We start from the raw sequence: 20,906 nt of genomic DNA, 5'->3' as shown, positions 1-20,906 counted from the left end.
TTCAGGAGAGTTGCGAGGGCCAGTTGGAGAGGTCTCGAGGGCTGCATTTGAGGTTTCCCACCGCCGATCTAAACGCATCACGTTAACCGGAGATTTGTGCAATTGCCATAGATATTTCTTTATAACCGCAGAGCGAAAAAACAACAACCATAGGGCTAAAGTAACACCGTGAAACAACAACTTTGGATCCCACCCCAAACTGGAGTGGGGGGCTATCAAAAATAACACTGCTCCAAAGTGGGCAAGGTTGACAGGGGAGCACGAGAGAAAGAAAGAGGCAGGCTGCAGTCTTCACCTTTGATTGTGAAACGTCGCTTTTTTTTTACTTGGCATCAAATACGTTTACATATAGAAGCTCTCTAAAATGGAAGGACATGCGACATGAACTGATTTTACTTCAAATATAGAATTGCTCTAAAACCATGCCACAGTGCAAATTCGCTCCCTCCCTCCCTCTCCGCATGCCATCACACGGGACTGAGAAAGACGCAGAACGTAAACCTCACCCTCGCAAAGTATCCTCCTGGCTCAGAACGATGGAGTCAATGAAATTAATCCCAGGATTCCTGGGGTGCAGAATAGGCCTTTCAGCAACGCAGCTCTCTCTTAAACCAAGGTCTTTTCTTAGACCAGCTTAAATCCACTGGCCGAGTAATTCAGGGGTGGGGAACCTTTGCCGCTCCCTGTGTTGCTGAACTACAACTCCCATCAGCTCCAACAAGCATGGCCCAAAAGGGGTGATGGGAGTCGCAATTCGGCAACATCTGGAGGGTTGAAAGGTTTCCCACTCCTGAGATAATTGGAAGGCATAGTTTTCAACTCAGATGCCTCCCATCAACCTCTCACAGCTATTACATTCTTCTAGACCAGGCTTCCTCAACCTTGGCCCTCCAGATGTTTTGAGACTACAATTCCCATCATCCCTGGCCACTGGTCCTGCTAGCTAGGGATCATGGGAGTTGTAGGCCAAAAAAACATCTGGAGGGCCGAGGTTGAGGAAGCCTGTTCTAGACTCTACCTGGCTCAGATGTCCAGCAAACAGCTCCTTTTCTGATCAAAGCTGCTGTGCCTTTAATAGTTGCTCTGATGAGGCTTCTGTGATGGCAAAAATCTGTGCCTTCCACATTCTTAGCAACACAGTTCTTGTGTGTTTGTTTTTTCTAAAAAAGAAAAAGTACAAGAGTTGCAACCTGCAAAGTCCCAGTAGTGAACTTTAGATCATTTTCCTGCTTTCGATTCTGACTTGCATCCAGCATGTAGCCCAGGGCAGCCACACGTTGGAGAAAGCTTTAATGAAGAAGCCCCCGCGAGACCCTTTTAGCAAACACAAGATTGGGCTGTCCGTGTTGAACCATACATCAAAAATATTGCATGGCGCAACTGTGCCTCAACTGCACCACTTTGGCATATGCATGGAGGCAATCATAGGTTTGCTTTGAAAGGCTCCAACATGTCAGAAATGCCATTGTGGGAAGTGAGGATATAGGTTTTTCTCCCTCTCTAAATGTGCCATTAAAAAAAAACAACCATATCCTGGTCATATACATCCCCCTCCTGCATTTTGAAGTGGTATCGTCTAGGAAGGCTTCTACCAGAACTGATTTAGGGCCCAGCAGAACATGGAACTGATTGTCCGGATCAAGCAGAAATTAGTAAACACGTTCTGCTCTAGGGGCAACTGTAGATGATTCTGTGGGGTGCTCTATGCGGCTGGCAAGGTCCCTCACTCGTGGCAATACAAATCTCCCAAGCTCTGCAAAAGATCAAACCTGGACTGGGAGCACTAAATGGTGTGGCAGCGCAATGGTTCATGCCCAAATGGCTCCTGCGAACTGCTTTGCTGCAGCAGCAAACAAGGAACAAAGCGTGCATCTTTTATCTCTCCGAAAAGGAAGGTCTAATTTTAAAGTGCATCTTGAGAAGAGCTAGAGGTAAAATAAGCAGCAAAGAACAAGAACGCTCCAAGTTTATCCACACCTGGTGTAAGTGACTAATGCTTTGAGAAGTGAAGTTGTGTCAATATTTGTTGTTATTAGTTGATCTACATTTTTCTTTTATTAAACTGCATACATGAGGAAATGTCCTTTTTTTCTTTTAAAAAAGAAGGCAGTAAACCAAGTGTTGGCAACCTTTGGCCCAACCAGATGGTGCTGAACTACAACTCCCATCATCCCTGGGCCAAGCTCGCTGGGGCTAAGGTGAGTTGTAGTTCAGCAACAGATGGAGAGCCACAGGTTCCTCACTCCTGTAATATACCTTCCTCTTCCCCCCACCATTACAGACCAGCCTGACCTCCAATATTGAAAGACAGGTGAGTGATTGTGATCAGCAACTAGATTGGCTGGTAGGGCAATTCAAAAGGGGCAAGGAGTCAGGCTGCTTTGGCTCTCTGCCTCAATTACAAGCCAGGTTTCACCATCCCAGCCCTCAACAATATGGTGACCTCCATATGTTATTGGACTATATCTGGAGGGTGCCAGGTGGGCAAAGGATGCACTATCTAAAGTGGGTGAGTGGTGGCAAGGAGCTGTAAGGTGCAGGAGCATCCAATGTGCTTTCTATCTATGCTTGCCCCACTTGCAGTTGTTAGAAGATGTGCTGGTGATTTTTCATGGGCACCAACTGACACGGGGCAGCCAGTTGCCAACCAGTGCAGCTGACTTAACTTTCACTATTATTTTAGAACAGATCTAACTGGTACTGCAAAAGAAAAGAAGAAAGCCGTAGCACGTTACACAGGATTAACCCTAAGAGTTTCAGTTTCAGCAAATCACCTCCGAAAAGGGAGAGGGATTTTCACCGGTCAAGAACTTGACCTCACACAGCAGATCCAATGAAATTAGTGGGATCATCATTTCACAGGTTTGATGAAAGGGGGGTTGGGGAACCAGGACGTCACGAGTCCTATTTACATTCGTCTCAGTTTTCATAGCAGCTGCCTAAAAAAAGGGCTCAGCTTAATTGGGAAGATCTGGCATCATCGTAGCCTATTCGGCAGTGTTGTGCATAATAAATATTACGAAGAGAATAAATTAATTACAAAAAAAGACCCAACAACAACGCCTTCCCACAAAAACAAACATAAAAAAGGTTCACTTAGAAAAATCCAGTTCTAATGAACAACGCATCTAAAGGACGGAAAGTTGGGACTCTTCTGCTGTTGTTGTTGATAGACTACAGCTCCCATCACCAACAACTACTGGCTATGTTGACTGGGACTGATGGGAGCTGGAGTCCCGTAGTATTCAAAGAGGACCAGGTTTGATTCCCTGGATCCATGGTTCTGATCTGCAGAGGCTTGTGGCTGTGCAAACTCCTCAGTGTTTCAAGGGGGGTTTGCATGGGGGGGGGTCTTCTATTATAGTCTCCCAAAACCCACTGAAATAAACAAAAGGTCTACAACCAACCACAGAACTAGGCAGATTTGGACTCCGTAAGCCTTCACGTATACACAACTCCCTCTTCCATCCAGGCGAGACTAAAGTGTTCGGAAACAGGCACAGATCCACTGAAACTTTACACCAATTGGGAGTGTGTGAAGTGAGTGGAGAGGGAGCAAAATGCTACACCCACGTCTCTAGAGAATGGAGCGCATTAACATTGCACAGCATGCCGGTCCAAGCCCTGAGCCGTGTCCACCAAGACGGTGTTTTGGAGAGGGTCTCCTCTTCCTTCGCTCTCTCCAGTTTCAGTTTCGTTGGGCTCAGTGGGATGCCCTGCAGATGCTTCCTGGGCTATGGCCTTGGTGCTCTCCATGGCGTTCGCTCTTACTGTGATGTGCTCCCATCCTCCCTGCCGAAGAAGAAAAGGGAAAAATCAGCCACATGTTTGGAGAAGAGTCTGCTGTGCAGCAGCTACCAGACATGGACAAGAAAAGCCTCTTTAAGAATACAAGAAGAGCCTTCCTGGATAAAGGCCAATGGTCCACTTAAGTCCAGCACCCTTTTCTCTTGTAAATGGACCCGTGGGCAGATTTACAAGCCAGGGAAAATATCCGGAAAACGAGCAAGGTTCCAACCAAAGAAGAATGGCAACTTAAAACTGATGGAATATGCGCAGCTTGTGGATCTAACTTGTAGAATAAGAGAACAAAGAAGAACATTCGTTTAAAGAAGATTGGGAAATGTTTATTGAATATATGGCGGGTGGGGAATTGTATACACTTGAAAACTCTGGCAGCATTAAGATAAATCCAACAGTGTAAATTAGTTTTGATGGAAGTAATAATGGAATACTGAATAGTATGCAAAATGAACCATGGAAAGTGATGGAGGGAAGTCATTGATAGTTTAAGGTTGTCTAAACGAATATTCTAAATTGTAAAACAGAAAAAAACATTAAAAATTATATATATTAAAAAAGAGGAAAATATCACGGGCATCGCACATACTTGCAGCCAAGCAACCTGCTCTATTGCTATAATGGAATGCTTCTTTCAGTCCTAATTTCAGCAGGTGGAGAAGGGGACCAGGGGAATGTTTTTGTGGGCACATGTGTACCTGTAGGCACCATACTGGCAACCCCTGGTGCAGCGGCGTAGCGTGGGTTGTCAGCACCCGGGGCAAGGCAAGTAATTTGCGCCCCCTAACCCGGGGCAAGGCAAGTAATTTGTGCCCCTAACCCCTAACCTGCCGCCGCTGCCAGCTTCTTCTTGCTGCTGCCTGGGCTGGTCGGGTGTGGTTCTCTCCCGCGCTCAGTGCTGTGCTGGGCGGCCGCTGCACTGTCCCTCCCCCAGATAGTCCCTCCCTCACTCTCTCTCCGCTCCGCACTGCAATGCACGCCTGGCACCCTCCCCCTCCACAGTGGGCGGCGACCCGGCAGCTCGGATCGGATTCGCACAGCCAGCACTGCAGTGAGAGAGAGTGAGTGAGCCAGGTAGGGGCAGAGAGCTGCGAGTGCGCCCCCCCAATGTTGCGCCTGGTGCGGCTGGCACCCCCTGCACCCCCCACGCTACGCCACTGCCCTGGTGCAGGGTGTGTGAGTGTGTATACAGTCTAGGCAGCTGCCAACCATACATGTGGCTATTCTACCCGGCTCTGCTTACAAATTTTCTCCAAATGGGGCCCATAACAAATTCCAGCTGTTTGTGTCTTTTATTATTAGTAGTAGTTAGCCCCTATACCTGTAGATATTATTATTATTAGCCCCTATACCTGTAGATCATGGGTAGGCAACCTAAGGCCCGGGGGCTGAATCCGCCCAATCGCCTTCTAAATCCGGCCTGCGGACGGTCCGGGAATCAGCGTGTTTTTACATGAGTAGATGTGTCCTTTTATTTAAAATGCATCTCTGGGTTATTTGTGGGGCATAGGAATTCGTTCATTTTTATTATTTTTTTCAAAATATAGTCTGGCCCCCCACAAGGTCTGAGGGACAGTGGACCGGCCCCCTGCTGAAAAAGTTTGCTGACCCCTGCTGTAGATCTTAGGCCCGATCACAACATAAAATTACAGTATAAAAAAAAATGCAAAACCCATAACAGAAATGAGAACAGAAACAAACCAATCACCCCCCCACTTCCACAACACATTTAAAAGGCCACTGGATGTTGATCAACCAAAGACCTGGCTGAAGAGGAACATTTTTGCCTGGTGCCTAAAGGTGTATAATGAAGGCACCAGGCGAGTCTCCCTGGGGAGAGTTTTCTCCAACTGCAGAAAAGGTTCTTGGGTTGCCACCCTCTGGACCTCCGGACCTCTTGTGGAGGAGCAACACAAAGAAGAAGAAGAGAGTCTGGATTTGATATCCTGCTTTATCACTACCCGAAGGAGTCTCAAAGTGGCTAACAATCTCCTTTCCCTTCCTCCCCCACAACAAACACTGTGCAGTGAGTGGGGCTGAGAGACTTCAAAGAAGTGTGACTGGCCCAAGGTCACCCAGCGCTGCATGTGGAGGAGCGGGGAAGCGAACCTGGTTCACCAGATTACGAGTCCTCCTCTCTTAACCACTACACCACACTGGCTCTCAGAAGGGTCTCAGAAGTTGATCCCAGGGTCTGGGTAGCTTCATATGGAGAGAGGCAATCCTTGAGGAACTGTGGTCCTGTGCCATTGAAGGTACTCACCCCAATGCCGTAGTCCCAGGAATGGCCTTTTGGCTCCATTGGCTGGACTCCCGTCCGATGACAGACCGTTCCACAGCTCAAGCTATGGCTCCCTTGTACTTTGTCAGCTATCACCCAGACCTAGAAAACAGGAATAGGGCTGATGATGCCACGCACAGCATGTTATTTCTTCCTCCACCATTGATTACCAATACTAAAAACAACCAGACAAGGGGTGTGTGTGTGTGTGTGTGCTTTGCCCATTACCAAAATCCCTGTGCAAAAGGAGGGCACATCCATGTAGCAATTTACATGCTTCCCAGGTGCAGTCAGCTATGCATGTGGAAAGGTGTTTCATTCTGGGTGCAGCTTGGGAGCTGGCAAGCTGCAGCCAGCTTCCAAAACATGCAAACAGAAACAGAAGAGAGAAACTTGCATGTTGCAAACTCGATGATCTTCGTTCAGGCTGGGTTGAAAATATGAAGTGGCTTTAAACTGGGGATGGGGAAACTCTGACCTTCCAGATGCTGTTGGACTACAACTCCCACCCCAAATTTCAGCAGCACCCTGTGCGACACAAAGGTTCGCCTCTCTCATTCTGTTCTACAGCATTTTTCAGTGTGGCACCCAGTCCAAATGCACGATTCACCCTACCCTAAAACCAACTCTGCTCCCCTCATTTCTGACCATTCTCCATGCTGGTTGGAGCTGATGGGAATTACAGTCCAAAAGATCTGGCGGGCACCAAACAAATACACTCTGATGTAGATGTATCGCATCAAGGGGACCATTCCAATGTCACAACAGAGCAGAATGAATGAGAAGCACCAAGCAATTAAATCTTGCTTTATTACTTGCGAAAACCAGCAGAAAGAAGTGGAAGGAGCCACACTACAATTCTCCACAACCCCCTTCTCTCTCTCTCTCTCTCTCTCTCTCTCTCTCTCTCTCTCTCTCTCTTTCTCTCTCTCAAAGGCTGGGCCAGGATCAGTGGAAGTTGGTCCATGAGGGTTAAGTCTGGTGGTTCCCTCGCTGCGAGAAGCCAAGTTACAGGGAACCAGGCAGAGGGCCTTCTCGGTAGTGGCACCTGCCCTGTGGAACGCCCTCCCGTCAGATGCCAAGGAAATAAACAGCTAGCTGACTTTTGGAGGACATCTGAAGGCAGCCCTGTATAGGGAATCTTTTAATGGTTGATGTTGTTATTATATTTTGCTGGAAGCCGCCCAGAGTGCCTGGGGCAACCCAGTCAGATGGTCATCATAAAAATAATAAATTTATTATTATTAAGTGTGCCCCTGCCCCACCAACCCTAGGCTGCTCTCAGTTGGCCCCCACTTGCCTACTTTTATCAGCCCAGGGGGTGGGCCCTGGTTGTCACCTTCATCCTCCTTACTGCTGCCCTTGTAGAACTCAGCAAGGAAGAGGATGGGGGCAAAACCAGAATGAGTTGGCTCTGACAGCCATTGGCTCTGGCGCCACCTACTGTTGGACCTCCCTAATTAGAGGCACTAGTCACCACAGACCAGGGTGCTCTATGCCATTTCCTTAGGTAAATAAACAACCTTAGTCAACAATCCTTTACAAAACAAGTTCCAAAGAGATACATTGACGGCGCACTCAGACCTGGTCCAAAGGCCCAACGGACACTTTGCGGACATTGTTTGAAATGTGGTCCCAGCTGGAGCCTTGAGGGTAGCTTGGTGTTATTCCCTGGCGATACCACAGATTACCTATAAAAGGAAAAGTTTGGCATGGGCATGAGGAGATCTGCCCTGTTCTTGCATTTGTGAGCATCATACTTTAAAAGTCGAAAGACAATCCTGTAATGCAGAAGTGGTGAACTTTTTTTGGTTCCCGAAGTGCTGATCACTGAGCTGCCAAAATCTTATTTCCCCCCTTCCCACCAACTGATGGGAAGGGGGAGAAGAAGCCTGCATTTTGCGAACATTGGCCACATGCAAGAAAATTCCCACTGGCAGCCAATGCCTGCAGAAACCCCTGGCTCTCACTCCCTGGGTTGGGAACAAAATTACACACAGATCCCACTTTCTGAACACCATGCACTCCCAGGAAATCAATCATTAGGCGAATCTTCACATAATGAGCCGATGATTTCCATTATTTCCTATGGGAACATTTCTAATCCGTGATTTGTCTGATTTCTCTCCCTCCCTCCCTGTTTTTCCTCTGAAATGGTTGTGGATGACCATCAAAACACAAACGAGTAAGTAAGTGGCAAACTCCAAATGTTTGGATATCTGAATCAGCTGTTTGTGTAGCAAGATTCGGGTACAATTCATTGTGTTTGGATAACCGAGATTACAGCTACTGAGAGTTCCGAAAGTGGGACCTGCATGTACTTCCTCTTGCTCCCTTCCAACTTCATAATCAAAACACACCTGGTGCTACTGCACAATCTCAGTTCCTGACAAATAATTATTCAATACTGGTTGCAGACACCCCTTATCTTTTAAGGTGCCATAAGATTCCTGGCTGTGTTTTGGTGCAACAGATTTAAGACAACTGTGGACTACACCCCTCTGGAAACACAAAGCAAGCAGCTCACCATTTTTATCCACAACAAAGACAGAGGTTCGTCCAACAGAGACTTGCTTTATCTTCTGCTTCGGGGGAGAAGGAATATGGTACCAGCAGTCACCTGTACAATGACAGAGACAGCCATGAAACAACACTAATAAATATAGCATGATTTGAATTCAGTGATGCAAAACCCAGAACCTTCAGAAATACCCGCATGCAGGTATCAACACAGCAGAGAGCCTGTTCTGGCCCTTTTCCAATGGGGCAGCTATACTTTGGCTTCTCATGTTATCTTCACCATACTCAGTGGTGGCTCTAGATCTGGGCTTGAACAGGATTCCCCCAGTGGGACCCCCTCCCAGAGTGGATTCACCTTTTTGCCATGGTCCATCTGCTCACCTTCTTCTGCAAGACCTAATCCATATCACTCCAGGGAGGGCAAAGTGATCTGGGTCCATGCACACAGGAAAACAAGCCTAAAACTCTTCTCCTTGACATGCTAATTTTGTAGGTGCAGGGATGAAGGTGTTGACGTGCTACAATCTTTTTTCTTTTTACTGTTAATTTTAATTATCTTCAAATGTTTTTAATGGCTCTTAACTGTTTTGAATGATAAAATAATATTTTTTAAAAAATATATATTTCTAATCGTTTTAATATTACAGGGAACCAGGCAGAGGGCCTTCTCGGTAGTGGCGCCCACCCTGTGGAATGCCCTCCCATCAGATGTCAAAGCAATAAACAACTACCTGACATTCAGAAGACATCTGAAGGCAGCCCTGTTCAGGGAAGTTTTTAATATGTGACATTTTAGTGTATTTTTCATCCTTGTTGGAAGCCGCCCAGAGTGGTTGGGGAAACCCAGCCAGATGGGCGGGGTACAAATAATAAATTATTATTATTATTATTAATACCTCGTGTTACGTACTTAATCCATTCCGGAGGTCCATTTGTAACAGGAAACCGCTCATAACATGAGGCGTGCTTTCTCTGATGGCGCCTCCCACTGCTGCCGTGCCGCTGGAGCATGATTTCCGCTTGCATCCCTGGGCAACAAGGGGCATCTACTTCTGGGTTAGCGGAGCGCAATAACCCGCAGCATTCGTAAGGGGGGCAGTATGTAACACGAGGTACCGCTGTGGTTTAAATGTTTCTTGCAAACCACTTAGTGGTTTTACTTCAATCAAAGCAGGGTTTAAGTTTTGTTAACTAAAAAAATTAACATGTGGCGAGTGGCCACAGGCTTACCTTCAGGTTTCTTTGGCGATACTGAACCGCGATAGAAGATGGAGCCATCACGGGCCACGGCCCAAACCTGGTGAAATGCTCCGATGGAAACCGAAACGAAGGGCTGATCTGTTCCCACGTGGAGCCAGGATGTTCCCTAATTGGGGGGGGGGCATGGGAGGGGAAGAGAGAGAATGCACTGGCTACCCAATCTCAGTGGTTCCTGAACTTGTAAGCCAGGTAACAATAACAGAGGATTTCACCCTTCTGCAAAGCAATTCCTAGGGCAAGCAAAGTTGCATGACTGCGTCCTGAGATTGGAACGGCCTACTAAAAATGCAAGAGGACTTCTTCAAAGAAGCACTTGCTTCTAGATGCAAGGTAGGCTGGCTACAAGCACTGAAGTTCAAAACTCCAACGCTAGATGTGGTCTCAGGCTGCTGCTGGGGGAAGAGGGGACCCAGTCAGACCCCCTTTGTTGACCTGGTTGGGGTCAGTTAGGGCAATGGGGCACTGCCCCACCAACCTCAGCCTTTCTACTTTCTAATGGGTCCAGAAGGTGGCTCTGTCTGTTCTGCTTCCTCCTCAGCCTCAGTGCTGCCCTTGTAAAACTATGTGGGGGAATGGGGACAAAGCTATAAATATGGCCATCGTTGGCTCTGCTTCCATCTGCTGCTGGAATCCTTCCTTTCCCCAAACCCCTTGCCACTTTCCAGAACTGTCTCCATCAGAGGCAAGACAGCAAGGCCTTGTTTAGTAAGTTCAGTGGGGGGTCATTTGCCGCTTGGCTCCCCCCATCCCACCACTGCCTCCCTTCAGTGGTCGTTCCACCTTGCCATTGCTACAATTGTGTAATGTTAAGCATTGGCTCCTGGCTTCGCTTATTTTCATCGGCCCTCCCCTTCCCCCTTTCCTTTTGTGTCGTGTCTATTAGATTTAAATGGAACACAATGGCAAAAAAGAGGTGGGATCCAGAGTATAGAAATGGTACTTGAATAGAAAGATAGCTAGCAAGAAGATAAAACTCCACGGGTCCCCCTAGATATGTCTGAAGTGACACTTGCACAGCTGACACAGTTTCCAAGGGGGTAGCCGCCTTATTAGTAGTAGAAGCATTTATGGGCTACAGTCATCTATCAGATGCATGAAGTTATGGCTGGGACTGATGGGAGTTGGAGCCCAAGCACAGTTGGCAGAGCATGAGACTTTTAATCTCAGGGTTTTGGGTTTGAGCCCCATGTTGAGCGAAAGATTCCTGCATTGCAAGAGAATGGACTCAGATGACCCCATGGTCCCTTGAAACTGTAAAATTCTATGATGTGATCCTAACACCTGGAAGGCCACAGTTCCCCCAGGCCTGAACTAAATGAAGATTGACCCTAACATGCCCCATTAAAAAAACAACATTTATAACTGATTACCCAAGAGCATAAAGGTAAAGGGACCCCTGACCATTAGGTCCAGTCATGGACAACTCTGGGGTTGCGGCGCTCATCTCGCTTTATTGGCCGAGGGAGCCGGCGTACAGCTTCCGGGTCATGTGGGCAGCATGACAAAGCCCCTTCTGGCGAAACAGAGCAGCGCACGGAAACGTCATTTACCTTCCCGCCGGAGTGGTACCTATTTATCTACTTGCACTCTGACGTGCTTTTGAACTCCTAGGTTGGCAGGAGCTGGGACCAAGCAACAGGAGCTCACACAAGAGCATACAAACTAGCAAAGTGCACAAGTGACGTTATTTAGATTCATTTCAGGTGCTGAGTTTGCACAAACACACAAGAAAATCAAAGGCTCACAGCTGGGTTTTGGGGCGTGATGCATAGTCGACAAAGCACATCCCCCTTGTCGCTGATAGCCCAAAGAGCCACAAACTCGTCCTCAGCAGCCAGAGATTCAGGAATGATGGAAACGTCCCACAGGGCTATAGGGGGGACTTCCAGCCAAGGACCACTGGTGACGTATCTGCATTTCCTGGAAAGACCAGGGAGAGAGAAAGGAGGTGAGTAAAAGGGCAATGGCAGGGCACCTGCCTTGCACACAGGAAGTCCAAGGTTCAATCCCCAGCATCTGCAGGTAGCTCTGGGAGAGACTCTCTGCCTGAAATTATTGGGACTGCTGCCAGCCAGAGCAGACAATACTGAAGATCAATTTCTTACAAATGCATGAACATTTATGATGCTATGAAGCACCGTGAGAAGGATCGTGGGTGGCAGGGTACAAACACTTTCAAAACCTGACGCAGGGAATTGCTGCAGGGAACGTGGCTGAACTTCCGAGGGCCAAACAACCCCTTCTTTTCCCCATTTGCAGCTGCAGGATATACAACGGTTTGAGACCCGAGGGAGCCCTGCTAAGCACCAGGAACTGGCGCTTCAGGGCCCAGAAAAACCTGAACCTGCAGCCAACGGGAGGCAAAAAACTGTGGTGGGCAGCAATTCAAGTTGTAGGTTTACAGAAGCTAACGAAGGCATGTGTGTTTTACCGGTTAGCCAAATGAGCATGATGCAATGTTGGGCCTGGATGAACAGCAGTTCAGCACAAGAAGATATTTAGAAAGCCAAGCTAATAAGGGCACCACTGTGTGGTGGTCAGGAGGTCAAAGGGCAGGAAGAATGGTCAGGGCACTGATGCCTTCCACCTTGGCACGGAAATAAAAAAACTACCCAACTCGTTCCTCCTACATTTGCTTTGCTTTATTGGGGGGGGGGGGTTGAGTGGAGATTGGATGGCCGGTCCAAAAGGATCTACACTGGCTCCCAGTACGTATCCGAGCACAATTCAACGTGTTGGTGTTGACTTTAAAAGCCCTTGATGGCCAGGTGCATTTCGCCAGGTCGGTGGCGAGCGATGGCCCCAATCCTTGCACTAGTCCAGGGGTCAGGGGCTGGGGGTCCGTTCATACTGAAACTCACCAAGACCAGAGAGATCAGGGAGATTGCATATTCACCATTATAACTTTGAATAGGAGTTGTTGGGAACTGCAAGTGGGGCAGGAGTGATGTTGAGCACTCATCACGTCCAGTTTGCAAGCTTCCCATGAGCATCTGGTCCAGGGGTCAGCAATCTAAGGCCTATGGGCCAGAAGCGGCCGACGGAAGCTGTTTAACTGGCCCACGAGCTGCCCGCTTGGTGAGTCCCCGTGCGCTGCACTAAACAGGCGCAGCGTGGGTACTTTCTTCCATGGCTCCGGAAATCGCTTCTGCACATGCCCAGATGTTGGAAATCGCTCCTGCGCAGGCGTGATTTCGGCATCTGGGCTTGTGCAGAAGCGATTTCTGGCATCGCGCTGCGCCAGTCCAGCCCGTGGAGGATCTCCGCGGGAGTGACCTGGCCCATGCCCGGTAAGCCTTGCCGACCCCTGATCTGGTCGGTCAATGTGAGAACAGGATGGCAGGGCTATTCGTAGATTCTTATGAACCATCCTTTAACAGCTGCCAATGACTCCGTAGTAAGGCCGTTAACTATACTTAAAGCAGTATAGAATAGAATCAGGTTTTAAAAATCGACAAAGTGTGTGGTAAGGGAAGCAGGCCAATGTACGTGCAAAGGAAGGGAAAATTCTTTCTCCCTCCTGCAATATACCTGAGAGGTACCTAAACTATTTTGGAGTGTGATGTGCTTTACCTGGCCCAGCGCCTTCGCCGCACAAAGTCCTTCATTGTCTTGTGCCCATGATAAGACCTGCAGGAAGGAGAGACGCACTGTTTTTTAATGCTGTCCACCGGCAAAAAGATAACGAGGCCCTGGCCCTTCGCTCCTCTCAGACAAAGGGTGGTTTGTCGGGCCAGCCAGGCTCCCATGTTGGGGGTCAGCCACTTGTCACGAGTGAACTTTTGCTAAAGAGCAAAGCAGCACCCCGGTGCCAGATTTATTTTTCGTATAAATGGAGCTTATGGAGCTCTGTACAATCTAATGGGACATGAAACAAATTCAGATCTTCTTGCTGTTGGTTCCATGAACTGATACAGGCACAAAGAGCACTAGATTTTGCATTTACTTTGATCCTCCCCATTTCCCTCTAAGGTGCACAAACTTGGTCCCTTTCCTCTTCACAACAAGCCTGCAGTGAGGTCCAGCTCCAGATTTGAAGGAGGCCTTGGTGGGATTAATCTGGTGGCGGCAGCAGCGGATGTGCTGTAATCAGTGCTGGGCTACTTGGACATACGGGTGCCTAGAGAGCGAGGGGGCTGTTCTCCACCCCCAAGATGGTCCTAATTTTTTTATAAGCAAGATTTTAGCATTTGTAGGACCTGAGATACGAGGCAAAATGTACAAGCCCCAATCTTCTCCATTTAGCTTTTTACTTCTCCCACCACTGGAATGCTTCCTGCGGACAACCATTCTCAGAGATGCCATTTTAATTTCCCACAATCCCCTGGAGCAACACTCTGTGGGAAATGAAAATGGCAGTACCCAGACAGCAGCAGGCCCTGCCTGAACGTTAGGTAAAAATAATTTTTAACCCAATAAATGCAGAAACGAGAATCTTGGGCCACATTCATACTGTACACATTTGAAGCACTATGATACAGCTTTAAGCAGTCATGGCTTCCCCCGAAGAATTCTGGGAGCTGAAGTTTGTTAAGAGTGCTGAGAGTTGTTAGGAGATCCTTTAATTTCATGAGTTCCCTCTGAAGAGGGATTAGATTGTTAAACCACTCTGAGAACTGTTCCTCTGTGAGGGCAACAGAGGTTTAATAAGAACTTTTTAGATGTATGGTGTGGAAGTAACCTTGGATGTACAACCTAATTTTTTCTTCCTGTGTTTTTCTCAAAAGCTTCTGCTCCTGTTGCCATTCTTAAGACTTCATGCTCACACTTCAAAGCAGAGACAGGGGAGGTAACTTATGCAAGCCAAACCATTTAGCAGTAGTAAAGAAAACAATAAGCCTTACGCTGGAAAGTCAGCTGCGTATTGCCACCCTTCCCGATCAGTGCCACCCGAAACGCTAAAATCGATGTACCAGTCAGAAACCTGGATTGAGTGGAGAGAGAGTCAAGAATTCAGAAGGAGAATTCAGAAGGAGAATCCCTATCCAGGACCAGCAACATAAATTTTGAGAAAGCTCCTAGCAGGCTGCCTCCTGGTGGCTTCCTCCAGTAGCAGCAGTTGGGTCTGGAAAGCCACTCATCCAGGTTAAAGTCACCACAATGACCTGGAGCAAAGCTATGGTTGGGTCCTTTGGGGGAATTGTGGGAAATTAAAAAATGGGATGTGGGAACAGGCGAGGGGGTGGGCCAAGGCAGTTCTACACCAGCAGCCAAGGGTTCTCACACTGATCCTATCCATACACCCCCAACCGAAAAAATCCCAGTGCAAAACAGAAAAAAACCTAGTTTAGGGGAAAACTAGTTGTCACACAGGATTTTCCAATATCCTTTTCGAAACTGGAGTAGGCAGCAAATAGAGCGGTGGGACCCAAACTAATGGATTCAAGTTACAAGAAAGGAGAGTCCAACAAAATATCAGTAAGAGCTGTTCGACAGTGGAACAGACTCTCACAAAGAGATGGGGGAATCTCCTTCCTTGGAGGTTTTTAAGCAGAGGTGGCCATCTCTCATGGATGCTATAGCTGAGATTCCTGTATCACAGAGGGTTGGACTAGATGATGCGGGGTCCCTTCCAGCTTGAAAATTCTATGGTTCTATGAACCTTCCCTGTCTGTAGCTCAGTGGTAGAGAATCTGCCTCGGATGCAAGAAGTCCTGGGTTCAATCCCCAGCATTGCCAGATATGGAAGGGAGAGACTACGCTGCCTGAAGCCCTGGAGAGCTGCTGCCAGTCAGTGTAGACAATACTGAGCTAGGTGGATCAATCATCTGACTCCGTACATGGCGTACAGACTTGTGACTTGTCCAAAGGCACCTAGCTGGGACAGGGAAGGATGCAACTCTAGAAAATCTACTGCTGCAAGTCAGTTCACCCTTGCAACAGGACAATGTCCAGAAAGGTCCAGTCCACTTACCCAAGACCATTGTGGCGACGGGGGCTTGGTGTTGGTCTTCGTACACTCCTGCAAGCCGGAGGCATCGCTCCACATATACCGATCCGTGGGGAGGCCCCTGTAAGACAAAACACACACAGGACGCTCAGTGCCTGATCTTCTGTGTGCTGACTCAGTTAGTTAAGTCCCGCTCTGTTCAGTGGAGTTCAGTCCTGTGTGTTGCAGACTAAAAGAAACCACTTCACACCAGAAATGCCTTCCTTTCATAACAGGGTACAGTGGTACCTCGTGTTATGGCCAGGATCCGTTCTGGGGGCCCGTCCGTAACATGAAATGCCCGCAACTCAAAGTGTTGTATCTGCGCAGGCGCACGCCGCAATTTAGCACTTCTGCACATGCGGCAAAACCCGGAAGTAACCCGTTCCGGTACTTCCAGGTTGCTGCAGGACGTAACGTGAAAAGACACAACATGAAGCAGATGCAACATGAGGTATGACTGTATTAGGGAGCAGCCTTTGAGATTCTGCTGAGTTGGGTCCACATGTAACATCCAACCATGGTTTAGCGGTGCTTGAGCTTTTGGGCTCCCTTCTGCCCCTCTGCTATTTCCCAGTGTGATTTTCAGAGCTGGAATCCAGGCCCTCCCTTACATTACGTGGCAGGAAAATGAAGGAAGCTGTGGTCAATTCCCAGGTCACCGATGAGAGTTCTTGCACAAAACCTAGTTCCAAGCCCACCTTCTCTCGGTTTCATCAACATCGGAGGCACAGTTGGTGGTGACATGAGACAGGGCCTTTTCGGTGGCTGCCCCAAGATTGCGGAATTCCCTCCCAAAAGAGGTTGGACTGGCTCCCTCACTATCTTTGATGTTTTATTGTGTTTTTAATATTCTGTTGGAAGCCACCCAGAGTGGCTGGGAGGCCCAGCCAGATGGGCGGTGTATAAGTAATAAATTACGATTATTATTATGATGATTATCATTTTTCTGCCAGCAGTCTAAGACCTTCCTATCCTTTGAAAACTAGGCACAGATTATGTTGGTTTTTGTTTTTTTTAAAAAAATCTTTTTTATTGATTTTCAAGGATATAAACATACAACATAAAACAGTACAAAATCCAAATACTGAGATTACTCTGAGTCTCCTGACTCCCCCTGCCCATCTCTTCCATGGGTCCTTTTAATTCTATTTTCAACTGCATATCAGTACTTCTCCCATTTTTCATCTTCCTTAGTCATCTATACGTTTTTACATTACAAGTGTATTTAAAACCCTGCTAATGTTTTGACCTATTTACAATGATTTTGTATATACATTATAAACTTTTCCCATTCTTTTTTAAATTTCTTGTCTTCTTGATTCCTGAGCTTCCCACTTAATTTTGCCATTTTGGCAGTCCATCAACTTTGTTGGTGTTAATGCTGCTTCTAAATGTGTTTTACTGTATTTTAGGTACCGTTTTTAAACAGTTTCTATTACTGTGTATTTTATAATGATGTCTTTAAAGTGTTGCTAAGCCACCTTGAATCCCAACTTGGGGGACAGGCAAGATATAAAAACATCAAATCAATAAGCAGATTTATCTCATTCCGAAGTTACATTTCTTGACAAATATATAAGCAGAAGATTTGTTTGTCTTGACAACAAAATTGAGCCGTGCAGTTTCCACAAAGCAAGTCCTAGGCACGCTTTCTTCCACCCAACCACCTGGTCCCGGCACCCATGCTAAAAAGTTTTGGGCAAATACACCCTCAAGTGGTGAAATCTAGTATTTACCCAGTGCAGAGAAATTCTTAGGCCTCCCAAGCTTGGTGAACTATCAGACCTAAGAGTTTGAAAGGTCCTGAAAGACCTACATTAGCTCCCAGTACATTTCCAAGCACAATTCAAAGTGTTGGTGTTGACCTTTAAAGCCCTCAATGGCCTCGGCCCAGTATACCTGAAGGAGCATCTTCACCCCCATCATTCAGCCCAGACATTGAGGTCCAGCGCTGAGGGCCTTCTGGCGGTTCCCTCACTGCGAGAAGAAAAGCTACAGGAAACCAGGCAGAGGGTCTTCTCAGGAGTGACGCCCACTCTGTGGAACGTCCTCCCATCAGATGTCAAGGAAATAAACAACTATCTGACTTTTAGAAGACATCTGAAGGCAGCCCTGTTTAGGGAAGCATTTAATGTTTGATGTTTTATCGTGTTTTTAATATACTGTTGGGAGCTGCCCAAAGTGGCTGGGGAAACCCAGCCAGATGGGCGGGGTAAAAATAAACAAATTAATTATATTATTATTATTATTATTATTATTACTACTACTACTACTACTAGAAATGTTCAATACACACAGATGTGGGCAAGTCATCTTGCAAGGACCGCAATCCAGAATCAAAACCAGGTTTTGACACTAGTGGGCAGAGCAAATAGAAATGGTTGCTTGCTTGCTGTTAAAAACAACAACTAAAAAACCGAATAGAGTCAGCCAAGTAAGACCAGTAGACTCCAATGGACGTCCCCCAAGAGATTCACTCTGAAGTTTGCCCCTCAGCACCCCGTACCTGCTGCTGTATCCAGTGACAGGATTCCACCGCTGATTCTCATAAATGTAGACACACTTCACATCCGACTGCGAGTAAATGTTATCTGCGCTGCTTGCTAGACCTACAAGACCCAGACCATTAATCACACCCTAATATTGTACATCCATTTCCCATTTTAAATAGTGATATCCTTCCCTTAATTTATACAGGAATGTGTATGAATGTATATGCATGTGTGTCTATAAATACACACACACAAAATATAATACTGTGTATAATACCAGTCTGTATCTGTATTAGATTTGAAATTGTTTCTACATATGGAATTGTTTTTACTGCTGTCAAAGTGCAAGGCAATAAATAGGTTCCGCTACGGCAGAAAGGTAAACAACGTTTCTGTGCGCTGCTCTGGTTTGCCAGAAGCGGCTTAGTCATGCTGGCCACATGACCCAGAAAAACTGTCTGCGGACAAACGCCGGCTCCTTCAGCCAGTAAAGTGAGATGAGCGCCGCAACCCCAGAGTCGTTCATGACTGGACTTAACTGTCAGGGGTCCCTTTACCTTTTTACTATGTTATCAGTCATGGCTGTCAGGGGTCCTTTACCTTTACTGTGATATTTTATGGGAAGCGATTCATAAAGGGTCTGGAAACCAAGCCTTACGAGGAATGGTTGTGGGACTTGGGTATGTTTAGCCTGGAAAAGTGCAGATCGAGAGGAGCTATGATACAGTGGTGCCTCGCAAGACGAAATTAATCCGTTCCGCGAGTCTCTTCGTCTAGCGGTTTTTTCGTCTTGCGAAGCAAGCCCATTGACGGCTTGGAGGATTAGCGCTATTAGCGGCTTTTAGCAGCTTATCGGCTTAGCGGATAAGCAGATAAGCGGCTTAGCGGCTTAGAAAAAGGGGGGGGGGAGGAAAAAACCCCTGCAGGAACTCGCAAGACATTTTCGTCTTGCGAAGCAAGCCCATAGGAAATTCGTTTTGCGAAGCACCTCCAAAACGGAAAACCCTTTCGTCTAGCGGGTTTTCCGTCTTGCGAGGCGTTCGTCTTGCGGGGCACCACTGTAGCCATCTTCAAATATCTCAAGGGCTGTCTCATGTAGGACAGAGCAAGATTGTTTTCAGGAGGGTAGACCCAAAACAGTGGCTCCAAGCTCCAAGAAAGGAGATTCTGACTAAACGTCAGGAAGAACTTTCCGACACTAAGAGCTGCTTGACAGTGGGACGGGCTGCCTTGGGAGGTGATGGACTCTCCTTCCTTGGAGGTTTTTCAGCAGAAGTTGGATGGCCCTCTGTCATGTATGATCTAGTAGAAATTCCTGAATTGCAAGGGGTTGCTGCGCATGTGCACTTGGGTCACCAGCGTGATGGCAGTCATAAAGATATTATTATATAGTAAGATATCCCGCCTGTCAATTATAATGCCAGGTAGTTGGCAGGAGGGATGTCCCACCCAGGGCGCCATCTAGGGCCCCCCTGCAAGTACATGGATCAAAATGAAAATATATTTCTTACCAGAGAAGAAACTTCCTCCGTAGCCACCGGTGTAAACCCAGGCGGTGTGGTCGTACCCCACACCCCAGACTATGCCGCGGCTGTTGCATTCAATCATTCGGAGATGTCCACCTATCTGGCGCCAGAACCTGCAGGACAAAAAAAATCTGCTCAGCATTCCCCCAGGATACAGAACCATCTAAACCGGCCTTTCTCAACCTGTGGGTCCCCAGATACTGTTGGACTACAACTCCCATCCCCCCTAGCTAGCAAGGTCAGAGCTCAGGGATGATGGCAGTTGTAGTCCAACAACATCTGGGGACCCACAAGTTTAGAACCACTGAAACCAACCCACCTATTCCATAAATGAACTTTTATTTTATTTTATTTTTGCAATTTTAGCCCATCCCTCCTCCAACGAGTTCGGGGAAGCACACCTGGCTCCCTCAATAGCCGTAAAACCCCCCTTTAAGGTAGGCTAAGGAGAGAGAGAGAGCCCTTAAACTGGCTAGGAAACAACCCCAGTAGAGACCTCTGAGTTTGTTGGAACAGGTTTGGGCCTGTCCTCTGCTGGTCAATCGAAATTTCCATGTTTGATCCCCGCCCCCCAAACCCGGCAAAAAATGGCAAATTTGCAGCCACACATATAATCCATTAGCAAGGGAGACTTATTAAAGCTTTCTTACATTTGGTCACACGGCGTTGGGTGTGTCGCTGCCTCCATGTCAGGACTTGGCTCACTAGCGAAGATGTCCCCTTTGCAGGTCACGGACCAGATGGCCTGATGGGAGGGGGGGCCCTGGATCTGCCGGCTTTCGCAGCAGGACATGCTCAGGAGAGCCAGCTGGGAGGCATGACAGGAGGAAACAATTAGTCACGGGGAACACGAGCAGTTTGAGCATTGCAGCTCCTTTAAAATACGAACCCAGAGATGACACTATACATTTAAAGCAAGCCTGTCCAACCAGAAAAAGCTCAACAACGCTGGTCAATAAAATGGGTAAATCACTGCCAGTTTATTTATAGTGGGAGTCGATCGCAGTCTCTTGGAAGTTGGCCACCCCTGATTTAAAGCATCCTACTATGTTCTTGGGACGCGGGTGGCGCTGTGGGTTAAACCACAGCACCTA

At 47.4% G+C, this 20,906-nt stretch overlaps 1 protein-coding gene across 1 annotated transcript in view; it reads right to left on the bottom strand.

The window, feature by feature from the left end:
* Positions 1-296: 296 nt before the first annotated feature.
* The window catches only part of TECPR1 (tectonin beta-propeller repeat containing 1), a 41,391-nt gene continuing 20,781 nt past the window's right edge, over positions 297-20,906 (bottom strand). Inside the window, exons 14-25 of the mRNA XM_079953681.1 lie at positions 20,463-20,620; positions 19,798-19,925; positions 18,301-18,403; positions 15,777-15,873; positions 14,707-14,786; positions 13,436-13,492; positions 11,608-11,782; positions 9,833-9,968; positions 8,610-8,702; positions 7,667-7,773; positions 6,065-6,184; positions 297-3,792 (exon numbers count right to left, since the gene is read on the bottom strand). Of these exons, the coding sequence (XP_079809807.1) occupies positions 3,595-3,792; positions 6,065-6,184; positions 7,667-7,773; positions 8,610-8,702; positions 9,833-9,968; positions 11,608-11,782; positions 13,436-13,492; positions 14,707-14,786; positions 15,777-15,873; positions 18,301-18,403; positions 19,798-19,925; positions 20,463-20,620 (1,452 nt within the window). The 3' untranslated portion in view covers positions 297-3,594. The remainder of the gene's footprint in view (positions 3,793-6,064; positions 6,185-7,666; positions 7,774-8,609; positions 8,703-9,832; positions 9,969-11,607; positions 11,783-13,435; positions 13,493-14,706; positions 14,787-15,776; positions 15,874-18,300; positions 18,404-19,797; positions 19,926-20,462; positions 20,621-20,906) is intronic.

Source organism: Podarcis cretensis (genome assembly GCF_951804945.1).
Source record: "Podarcis cretensis genome assembly, chromosome: 14".
Taxonomy (NCBI): domain Eukaryota; kingdom Metazoa; phylum Chordata; class Lepidosauria; order Squamata; family Lacertidae; genus Podarcis; species Podarcis cretensis.
Note: the sequence above shows the minus strand (reverse complement) of the source record. Positions and strands in the feature narration are given on the sequence as shown.